Genomic DNA, 12,500 nt, shown 5'->3' with positions numbered 1-12,500 from the left:
ATTATCACTTCAAAATGCTTAATATTTATTATCACTTCAAAATGCTTAATATTTATTATCACTTCAAAATGCTTAATATTTATTATCACTTAAAAATTCTTAATATTTATTATCACTTCAAGCAGCGTGCAACGTAACTAAATAAAAATAATGTATTGTCCGTTGTCCACCTATTCGATTACTATTTCATTCTGAATACACTTTACCTATTCACCGTCAGGCCAAGGAACGTTAATGAATTAGTAAAGCGTTTTATAAAGGGCTGTCCATAATATAAACAGCATCTAGATAAGATTGATAGAGAGGACACATATTCGTATATGTTCTTCTGCAGGCCTATTTCTGACAACTATATAGAATAGGCATAGAAATGCATTTACATGCAACGATCAGGTAAATGTACAGCTAAGAATATTTTACAACTCTCGCTCGGGAACTCTATTGAACTTACTCCCCTTGTGGTGTATAGCTGAATTTTTTTGTACTACATCCCATTCTTCCAAGTCATGTTCAAAATCATCGTACCCTGCTGCAAGAATTGTCGTTTTTAACAGCCATGGCTGATGACTTACTTTCTACCGTTATGCAAGCAATTTGGTACTTCAAAGAAGTCCCCTCCAGAGTAGAAATTCATCTCAGTTTTTGACATCAGAAATATTATGATCATGTATTGCAACAAGATTATAATATTTCCTACCCTTTACAATTTTACTATTCTTCATTACAATGGCATAAAAAAATGAAATTACGACTGACATATGATTGTTAGTTACACAACGAACATTACAGTCCTTACGAACTAATTAATAAGTCATTAACATCTTCCCCTTACTGGATATAATATCAGAATATCCTTCATAATAAAACAATGGGTATCAATTGTGAGGAAACGACCCTCATAAAATTCCATTGGAAACCTACGGTGACGTCACCAGTAGTTTAACTGGAAGCTCACGAAGCCTTATTATAAAAAGCTTCTAGAAATAGATTGAGAAATTATTCTCACCTGGGCGATATTTTTAATGTTCTACAAATATCGCAAAAGAACTGTGAAAGGGCGAGAAAACTAAATGGAACCCATTAATTAGGTGTAACTAGTTTCTTCAATTTATTGTATCGAACCAAGTCTTCCGAGGCCTCGTAAACATGCATATAATTTACATAAAATAACTTCTACTTTTAAAAGAGAAATTACAGCCATTAGGACATACGCTACGTTATTCACTACGTCCCTGCCCACAAAGGGTTTAGCCCAAAGCCAGCTAAACAATGATCATGTCAGCTGATGCACACAAACTATTCAGTCAACACGGACAAACTTGAGCACGCAGAAGCCCAGCACATGTCTCGTGACCTGTCAGAAGCCACGAACAACAAGCAACCTCGCACAATGAATTTAGTTCAGTAAACCCTTGACATCAGTACGTGCTCGTTTCAGTTGAGTGTCACCAAAGGATCCGTTTTATCTTAGGTGTCATGACCCTTTTTACATTTTTACTTATTTATGTATTTATTTTCTTTTATTTATTTATTTATTTATTTACTTTGTTGCATCTTAGGTTTCATGCACCTTTTTTAAATTTTTACTTATCTATTTATTTATTTTCTTTTATTTATTTATATATTTATTTTGTTGCTGCCTTGAATATAATGGAGTTTCACCGTCTATTTTCCACTACAAAAACAATCTCTCGCTCTCTCTCTCTCTCTCTCTCTCTTCTCTTCTCTCGTCTCTCTCTCTCTGTATATATATATATATATATATATATATATATATACTATATATACAAATATATATATATCATATATATATATATATATATATATATATATATATTAAACCAAACACATATAAGATCCCACTGAAATCCTTGAATTATAAGCGAATACAAAGAAAGTGTCAACTCTGGAATCAAATCAAAGCTATTTTTTATCAAGATAAGAGGTCCCTCCAGCGTTACCTTCATATCTAGAGCCTACACGGGGATGTCATACGCGTGTGTCGAGGGTAATTAGGCTTAAAATCAATGAAACGATATTTAGAATAAATGTAATCGTTCTCTAAATTGACCTCCACAGTAGTCGAGTCATTTTGAACAATGTTTTCAAAGACACTGCTGTTAAGTAGATTTCGATACCTATAAACGACACCATGATACATATCTTTTCTCTAATGAGGTAAAAGGAATAAGTTGCCATCGGATACATCCTGCATTAAACTTACTACATAGAATTGAAAAGGCGGAAGAACGTTTCCCTTTTATTCTCACATTTCCTCTTACATTTCCCTCCTTATACGTAATAACCCCATCGAGAAGACACCGCCTACTGCCCTTACAAATACGGAGGATCGTCATCATCACTGAGCGAATGACATTAGCATTTCATCGATGCCGGCTGCGACAATTATTAAGAACGTACTATTAAAAAAAAAAATAAAAAAAAATAAAAAAAAGGCTTCCTTTCACAGTCATTATGAACAATCTAAAAAGAAAAAAAAACCGCTTCGACAGTCATTAAGAACAATCTAAAAAAAAAAACGGCTTCGACAGTCATTAAAAACAATCTAAATAAAAAAAACGCTTCGACAGTCATTAAGAACAATTAAAAAAAACGGCTTCGACAGTCATTAAGAACAATCTAAAAAAATAGAAAAAAAAACTTGAGCATCCTGTTACTCACCTTTGAGTAATCGCTTCATCTCTGCGGGGGATCTGGTTCGGACGTTTCTTCTGATAAGTTCCTCAGGTGTCATGCCTTCCCGGACAGGTGTGCCTGAGGACACCTGGAAAAGACGCCGAAGAAAAAAAAGAGCATTGGTTAGTGGTTCGTTTTCCAGGGAAATGGATTTTTTTTATTATCTTATTCTATAATAAATTTAGTCTATGATTTAAAAAAACTAGCTATAAAGGTTGCAAACATTATAAAAGAAATGGATATATATAATATATTATATATATATATATATATATATATATATATATATATATATATATATATATAGTATATGCTTATAAGGGATGGAAAGTCAGTCCACCGGAATATAGTCCTTAGCTTTAAACCAGAGTGTTTTAAATGGGCCTTTATTACACCTTGAGACGGTATAATTTTAAAACAGAAGAATTTATTTGTATACATACACATACACACACACACATATATGTATATATATACTATATATATATATAGATACCATATATATATATATATATATATATTATATATATAATCTATATCTATATATATATATATATATATATACACACACACACACACACAAACGAAGAGACAGGTATCTAAAGAAGCATACCTTTCTTGAAGTCTCATAAAAATAAATGTTACCAAGGAAGAGAACCCCGAAATTATTATTAAAATAACGTGAACCACTTTGGAAATACTTTTCGTAAAGGGAAAAGTCATTCGCAATATTAATTTTTCTTGATGGTCACGTTAAGTAACGTCTTATCTTTGAACGAAAGGAGTAAGTGGGAGAGGAGAATGTTGAGGAGGAGGGAAGGACGAAGGGTTGAAGACGAATAGGGAGAAGGGGAGTGTGGACGGGAAAGGTACGAGGAAGTAGAAAAGATGGAGAGGCGAGAGAGAAAAGTGAAGTGAGGAGGGGTAGAAGAAAGTCAAGAATATCACAATGAGGAAAAGGATATGGAGAGAGAGTGAGAATATAAGTGGAAGGACTGAAATTAAGAGAACTAGGAAAAATAAGAAGACAGACAAGGAAGAAGGGAAATAAGTTGAAGAGGAGAAAATAAACATCAGGAATAAAAACTTGAAGAACAAGAAACAAACGAATGAGAAAAAGTGGGGGAGAATGAGGAACAGAAGGAGGAGGAGGAGGGGGAGGAGGAGGAAGAGAACTATAAACAAGATGACGTTCCTCCACCCCAACCCCTTCTACTCCTACGTCCTACCCTCAAACCCCTCTAGACAGTGAGGTCAAGGGTCATGCTAGATGAAAACTGATGCCAAACAGAGCATGATGCCAATTAAGGTGACTGTAACACTTCCCACTTAAATTGTATGACTTGTGATATCGTTTTCATTTTTCGTAATTAGGCCTTGCAATATGCTGACAAGAAACCTGCTCTCATTTGCAGACTGTTACAGCTTCGCCAATGGGCGATTTTAAAGACGACTCTAATATCAGACGTTTTATTTTATTAAAAGGAAGAAATTGAAAGAAGTTTACTACAATAAAAAATATGAGATTTTAACGGTCATATTTATCAGGACAATAGAATTCTAAACTCATTCATTTTGCCATTTAATGAATAATCTATTCCAAATGTTTCGCCTTTTTTTTATTTTGTCAAAGACAAAATAATGAAACTAGAATCGTAAGTATACATTTTTTACACTAGAAATTTACTACCATACAAAATATAAGACTTTAATGGTCATATTTATTGGGAAAATAAAATTCTAAAGTCATTTATTTTGCCATCATTTAATGAAAAATCTATTCGAAATTTTTCCCTTTTTTTATTTTGTCAGACAAAACAATGAATCTAGAATAAGTATACATTTTTTAAGCTGCTTTATGGAGTATTTCGGGATGACTACTGATGTCTACATTTGTTTCAATATTTTGAAAGATAGGTGCTAATGTCCTCATTTAAATTCGCCTACGTTATCTCTTCAAATGAAAAACAAAAAAGTCATACTGTTGTAATGTCTACATAAAATCTTTGTTTATTCAACTCATTTTTGTAGATGGATTCGAGTATTACCCTATAATGTCCTCAAGACAGTTCAGCAAATCAAAATATCTCTTATTTACCTTTTCCTAAACAGCAATGCTTAATAAGGAAAAAGTATTAACAAGCATTAATATTTTTCTCCGGAAAAATATGAGTACAAAATTTGGCTCTGTACCCTCCCTTGCATCTGCCGTCTTTATATATACAATCCGCTACAATTGGTGACCGATATATATACAATCCACTACAATTGAAGCCTGATCATGGTTATTAAAACTGGCGTCCCAACAAAGCCACTGCGAGTCTCTGCAGAAACTCAATACAGGCAACAGAGTCTCCTCCTCCTCCTCCTCCTCCTCCTCCTCCCCCTCAACTGTCCCATCAGAGGTTTCCTGACAACCACGGCCTCATTCAGAGTCTCCGAGTTTCAGACTCGACGGCCTGTTGTTGGCGATGTTCGCCCAACTGTGGGGCGTTGAGAGATCAAGGATGTCCCGCTATTGACGGGCAAAACTCCCCTTGCAATCGATACCATCTTGAGAGAAGAGAGAGGAGGAGAGAGGAGGAGAGAAGAGAGAGACGAGACCTGAGCGAGAGAGAGTAGCGGGTGATGTCTTGCGAATGATACATATTTGGGAGAGAGAAGAGAGAGACGGAGGGAAGAGAGATGAGAGAGAGAGAGAGAGAGTAGCGGGTGTTACCTTGCAATGATACAATGAGAGAGAGAGAGAGAGAGAGGAGCGGGTGGGTACCTTGCGAATGATACATATTGAGAGAGAGGAGAGAGAGGAGTAGCGGGTGGTACCTTGCAATGGGATAAATATTGGAAGAGAGAGAGAGAGCGAGTAGCCGGGTGGTACCTGCAATGATAATATTGGGGAGAGAGAGAGAGAGAGAGACGAGGAGTCCTTGGAGACGAGAGAGAGAGAGAGAGAGTACGGGTGGTACTTGGGCAATGGATACCATATGAGAGAGAGGATAGAGAGGAGAGTAGCGGGTGTAACCTTGCAATAGATACATATTCTGGAGAGAGGAGAGGAGAGAGAGTAGCGGGGGTGGTACCTTGCAATGATTACATATTGGGGGAGAGAGCGAGAGAGGAGAGGAGAGAGAGAGAGATAGAGAGAGAGTGTAGCATGTGGTGACCAGGATGAGATGAGATATCGTACGTTAGTTGCTTACCGAATTCTGATGAAAATATCCAATATCCTTGAAACTGTTGCTGATAAATGAAAGATGTAGTTTGATATCTTTCGTCAAAAATTATTGTTTTTTCTATAAGATTTGAGAGAGAGAGCGAGAGAGAGAGAGAGAGAGAGAGAGAGAGAGAGAGAGAGAGAGAGAGAGAGAGGAGTAGCGGTAGGTGACAGGATGAGATGAGGAATTTGTACGTGAGTTTGCTTACCGAATTCTGATGGAAATATACAATATCCTTGAAACTGTTGCTGATAAATGAAAGTTGTAGTTTGATATCTTTTCTCAAAAGCATTGTTTTTTCTATAGTTTTTCTATTTATGGTATTATTTCTTTTCTAACTGGTTGCAGTATTTATTGATTTACAGAGGCTCAATATCAGCCATGGAAAGTATAACCCATAAAATAACTCTGCTTTTAAAGGTTTGTCATTCTGTTATTTAAACCAGAGAGGTTATGATACGTAACTTAAGATCAGAATTTCCAAGAATAGCCTCTCGTTTGATGCAGCAATTTGTTACGAATTTCTCTGACGTTGTATTGCTGTCGTTAAATACAAATCTCGAACAATTTATCTGCATATTGTCGCCTTTTAATGAGCCGCCTTTTTTTACGAGCCATTGTTGAAGAAATTTGATTAAGTTTAACAAGCGTAAACACGACCCTTAACCGGACTCATTTGCATACAAAAATGTCAGACAGTCTTCTGAACCCAAACCCACATCCTCCTCCTCCTCCTCCTCCTCCACCGCCACCACCTCCTCCTCCTCCTCTACCTCCTCCTCCTCCTCCTCCTCCTGAGCCTTTTGCTAAACGAACGGTCATATCAAATTGAAACGCGGGTCCTATTATTACGCATATTAATGGCCGCAGTCACGCTGGTTTCCTATCGGCAAAGCCAATAAAGGAGGGCCAATTAGTGACAGGAATAACCGTCCGAATGATAATGGGTCGGCCTGTGTAATGGGGGATAATAGGGTGCGGGGGGGGGGGGGGGGGGGGGGGGGGGGGGGGGGGGGGGGGGGGGGGGCCGCTGTCTGTCGAAAGGAGGCGGCCTCAGTGCCCGAATGGCTTTGTCAGTCGATCCGTGGTTGAGCAAATACAGACGGATGATCTGAGCTCCTGTAACTTGCTTCAGATTTCTTCGGTCTCTTTACCTCTCAGTGGCTACAGGTAACTGAAGATTACAGCTCCTGTAACTTGCCTCAGATTTCTTCGGTTTCTTTACCTCTCGTGGCTCAGGTAACGAAGATTACGCTCCTGTACTGCCTCATTCTTCGTCTACCGGTTGGGGCTACAGGTAACTGAAGATTACAGGTAACTGAAGATGACAGGTAACCGAACACCATTTTAGTGTTACATCAGTTAGGAAAGGAATCCCATCAGCAGTGTATTTTAGTAGACAAAATTGACAGGTAAATTAAGCTCCAGAAAACCTGCAAGCGCCTCAGCTTTGCTCAGAATGGCTTCTCCAAATGACCAAGGATCATGCGACGCCAGTTTTGAAGTATCTGATCGATCAATTATGATGATAGGTAATAAACTGTACCTGTTTAAAATGCACGGAATAAAAAAAAATATATATATATCAAGTGAATTCGTAAAAAATGTAAAATATTAATATTAATTGAACATGGGAGTATGTCTCATTACGAAATGACTACACGATATGACAATGACGAATAACAAATTATATTTTCAGCAACGTATAATTTAGACAGAGCAGACCTGTTAATTAATATTTCATTTTTGCAGTAACGTACAAAATCCAGAATTTAACTTCATCGAACAAAATAATTGTTTTCCGTCGTATATATCACAAACAGATTAATGTCACGGTCTGAATTATTAATTTTTTTTTTGAAGGAATATTTAAAACTCCTGTTTTAATATTCTCTTTTATACACCCCGGATTTTCTGTACAAAATCAAAAATACATTTTCTGGTGAACGAATTTAAATGATCCAAATGGAAAAAATATTACAAAACTTGACCCGATAATCAACAAGACTACCTATGTTTTTTAAATGCATGCAACATTGTAAATGAATAAAAATTAGGGTTTTTTTTTTTTTTTTGCAAATTTATCTCTGTTCGACTTAAACTATTAAGGATAAAGTTACTTGAAATTTGGTCATACGAGGAAAGAAACTATGGTGATGTATTTTTGGAAATTATCGTGACCATTTTTCTTGATAAGTAGAAGGAAATCGTAATAGATGTCACCTTGCACGTTTGTAATGTTTCTTAAAACCCCATATCAGTAAAGTTCTAAAAAAAAAAAAAATAAAAAAAATAAATAAAAAATAATACAAGTTATGAAAATACATAGCAGATGTAAGAATATTAAGATGGTTCTTAAAACCCCCTTTCAGTTAAGTTCTCAAAAAAAATAATGATAATAAATAAAAAATAAATAAAAATATCAATAACAAGTTTATAAAAAATATACAGCAGGCGTAGAAAGATGAACTTATGATATATTTAATAGAACTGTTAATATCTCGTATACGTTGTGATACAATAATGATTCCTTACTTTAGATAGTTGTTAATATGACAAATACTTTGCCAGCAAAATCCTATTTCCATGGAAGCAAGAAAATGGGCTTTTCCGCCAAGGATAATGCAAAGATGGAAATAAATGCTAATATTATTTCCCAAACTGCATGTGCATAAAACATGTAATGAAGCTTAAAAGTGATTGTTGTTTTGTGTGTGTGTGTGTTGGCGTATATGCATAAATTATATTATATATATATATATTAATATATTTAATATCTCTTTAATATCTAATTCTAGTATATACTCATTAAGCCCTGGCAAATTAATCCTTAACATTTCCTAATTCGCTTACCTCGGGAATTAATAAATTTTCCGTAATTAAGGAATGGTTTTTTTTTTAACCTAGGAGATTTTTTTTTTCTGGCTGATAAGAAATTCCCCTTGTCGGTTAACATACATGTAAATATGTTTAATTCCGAGGTAGAACGAATTAGATATTAAGGACACTTATATCTTAATGAGTGCATATGGATCACGCTGATGTGATAAAATTCAAAATGTATGTACTGTGTATATATATATATATAATATATATATATATATATATATATATATATATATATATATATATATATTATATATATATATATATATATCAAAACAACTGAACTGAATTTCTCCAAGGAGCTTTTTTTAACTGAGGAAACGTTTACAAAGAGAATCACGCAGAACGTTTCTTATCCTGATCTCGGCAACGTTTCCTCTCGAGAGCATGCCTTTGAAAGGCACCCATGCAGTTGTTATAGAAGACTGAGCTGGCCTTATGTCAGCACGGGCTTTGCAGAGCGCTTTATTCAGGCACCAATGCGCAGTAGAAGAATTGACAAATATGCACATCCTACATATTTCTCGTTAGGGAAGACAACTGCACGTTTTTCTCTTGATCATTTTCTCTAGAGGACGAAACCAGTCTATTGATGATCTTAAGTTTCAGCTGTTATTAGAAATTTAATATTTTTTGAAAATGATATTGAACCGTTTTAAATAAGACATACTGTATCTGTGGGGTCCAATGTACTTTACCTCTTTTTCAACATTTTATTATTATTATTATTATTATTATTATTATTATTATTATTATTATTATTATTATTATTATTATTATTCAGAAGATGAACCCTATTCATATGGAACACCCCACAGGGGCCATTGACTTGAAATTCAATCATCCAAAGAATATGGTGTTCATTAGAAAGCAGTAACAGAAGGTACTGGGAAATACAGAAAGAAGAGATCACATATAAACAAAATATAACAATAAACTAATTATTACATAAATAGATAAAAATATATAAAAAAGAGGATATTCGTCCTTAGATTTTTTTTTTTTGTTAATTACCAACCAGCTCATGTCTCCATATTACATAAAATTAACATGAAGAGTTTTATCAAATTGCCCATATTCAACGCTTCACATTGTCAGCCACCCAAGCGGATCGATTCCCAATTAGCGTAACTAGATTAAAATTGGCAACCCATCTATGGCGCCACTGTTAAAGACACTAACGAAATTAAACCGGTAAGCGAATCATATACATTTAAACGGTTGACTACAGTCCGTATTTATTGTTTATATTTTCTTTTTCTTTTTATATAAAGAATGTTGTGACGGAAGTGCAACATACCATGTTGTACGGGTTCATCAGCATGTGACCCTCTCTCTCTCTCTCTCTCTCTCTCTCTCTCTCTCTCTCTCTCTCTCTCTCTTCTCTCCTCTCTTCTCCGTAATTAATATTTATTATGAATATTGTCATTCTCTCTTCTCTCTTCTCTCGATCTTCTCTCTTCTCTCTCTTAGAATTAATAACTAATTAAGGAAGATTTTTCATTCTCTCTCTATCTCTCCTCTCTCTCGAAATTAATACTCTATGAATTGAGTCTTTCTTCTCTCTCTCTAAATTCTCTCTCTCTCTCTCTCTCTCTCTCTCTCTCTCTCTCGTAATTAATACTATTATGAATGATTATTCATTCTCTCTTCTCTCTCTCTCTCTCTCTCTCTCTCTCTCTCTCAAGTATTTAATATTATTATGAATGTCTATCATCAAGGCATTCAGTGATAGCTTGATTTGCAAAGTAATGTCTTCTTTGGGTTATAATGATTATAATTATAATTATAATTATAATGATAGTAATAAGAGAATTAAGGGAAGGCCAATTTGATCAAACACAAGCAAACTCATTTGGGAATCAGAAGCTGTTGTTTACATTCACTGTAAACAGAGATTGTTGACAATAGAATTCGCCCATCTAACCGTGCAACTTGTTGCTCAGAATATGTTATATAATATTATACCGATCCCCTCAGCTCACTTTCTCTGTCCCTCTCCTTGTGTGTGTGTGTGTGTGTGTGTGTGTGTGTGTGTGTGTGTGTGTGTGTGTGTGTGTCAGTGTGTTCGTGTCTGCTCTTTAGTATCGTAGGTTGCCAATGACTTTTAAGAAAGAGGTAATGACACAATTAGTTCAACATATCACCACTCTGTTCGGAATACCAAATCGAGATGATAATTGCTGCCATTTCGTCTGGCCGCAACCATTAAATAACTGCAAGTAAAATAACTAAATGTATTTAACGAGGAGTGAAAATTTTTTTGGTAACGTCGGAATTCTCTAGATTCTGTTCCAAGTAATAAAATAGATAACTTTTAGGGTAAAAATACTTTCTTTAAGGCTGTGATGTATTTTTTTGGGGAACTTACTGTAGGGAAAAATTCTTTCTTTAAGGCTGTGATGTATTTTTTGGGGGAACTTTCTATCTTTGTTAAAGCTGACGCTTCGTATCTAGCGGTATGTTCTTCGCTGCCCTTAAGAGCAGTAAAGGTAAATGCTATAATCAAATGTACGAGGAATGAAATGGACAAATGTATGAAGAAAAAAATTTTTTTTTTCGGGATTAGAGAATGACGTGAAAAGACATAAAATCAACAAAAACAACGAAAGAAAAGTACTAAATAGTGCCAAGGGAACAATAATGTAGATACTGAAAACATGACACTTCAGAAAACAGAGCGAGAGAGAGAGAGAGAGAGAGAGAGAGAGAGAGAGAGAGAGAGAGATAATCCGGAACTACTAAAGGGAATATTTGAAGGGGATGTTTTTCAGAAAAGAGAGAGAGAGAGAGAGAGAGAGAGAGAGAGAGAGATAATCCGGAACTACTAAATGGAATTTTTGAAGGGGATGTTTTTCAGAAAAGAGAGAGAGACAGAGAGTGAGAATCCGAAACTACTAAAGGGAATTTGAAGGGGATGTTTTTCAGAAGAGAGAGAGAGAGAGAGAGAGAGAGAGAGAGAGAGAGAGAGAGAGAGAGATAATCCGAAACTACTAAAGGGAATTTTTAAAGTTTTTTTTTCCATCATAGATGAAAGAAAACTTTAAGGGAAATAACGGTAAAGGCGAAGTCAAAGTCTGTCTGTCTGTCTGTCTGTCTGTCTTCCCAGTTACCATATGCCACTTTGTGTGACTCTTCCTACGTATATCTCAGTACAATACCCTTTGCTAAATCTACATCTCTCGTATCAAACAAATAACTTCATTCAAAATCTTTCTTATTGGCTGTAAAACCGGGAGGCTCCCAATAGATAAGGAACAATTGGTGGTTTTAGTTTCTAGTTGAGAAACCTTAAAGATGTTTAATAACGTCTGGAAATGTCTCCATGTTGCGTCAGTTTTCTGCAAATAAATTTCTCTCTCTCTCTCTCTCTCTCTCTCTCTCTCTCTCTCTCTCTCTCTCTCTCTCTCTATATATATAATATATAATATATATATATATATATATATATATATTATATATATATATATATATATATATATATATATACATATATATATATATATATATATATATATATATATATATATGTATATATACTTGTTAGAATATATCTAGAACATCTTGGAAATGAATGATTTAAACAAATTGGGATGCATCACTGAGGCATGAAAACGACCAACAACTTCATTTGACAAAAAAGAAATAAATCAATAAAAATAAAATAAAATTAAAGCCGTTTAAGCAATTATCACGTTTGAT

The 12,500-nt window shown here is 34.9% G+C and overlaps 1 protein-coding gene across 2 annotated transcripts in view; it reads right to left on the bottom strand.

Annotated features, from left to right (window-relative positions):
- Positions 1–12,500, bottom strand: part of LOC135225653 (caskin-1-like) — a 1,822,025-nt gene that overhangs the window by 1,141,283 nt on the left and 668,242 nt on the right. For both annotated transcript variants that reach the window (XM_064264987.1, XM_064264986.1), the window contains exon 4: positions 2,683–2,785. In XM_064264987.1, coding sequence (XP_064121057.1) covers positions 2,683–2,785 — 103 coding nt within the window. The remainder of the gene's footprint in view (positions 1–2,682; positions 2,786–12,500) is intronic.

This window comes from Macrobrachium nipponense, chromosome 13 (assembly GCF_015104395.2).
Source record: "Macrobrachium nipponense isolate FS-2020 chromosome 13, ASM1510439v2, whole genome shotgun sequence".
Lineage (NCBI taxonomy): Eukaryota > Metazoa > Arthropoda > Malacostraca > Decapoda > Palaemonidae > Macrobrachium > Macrobrachium nipponense.
The sequence above is the reverse complement of the archived record's forward strand: the minus strand, read 5'-3'. Positions and strand labels throughout refer to the sequence as shown.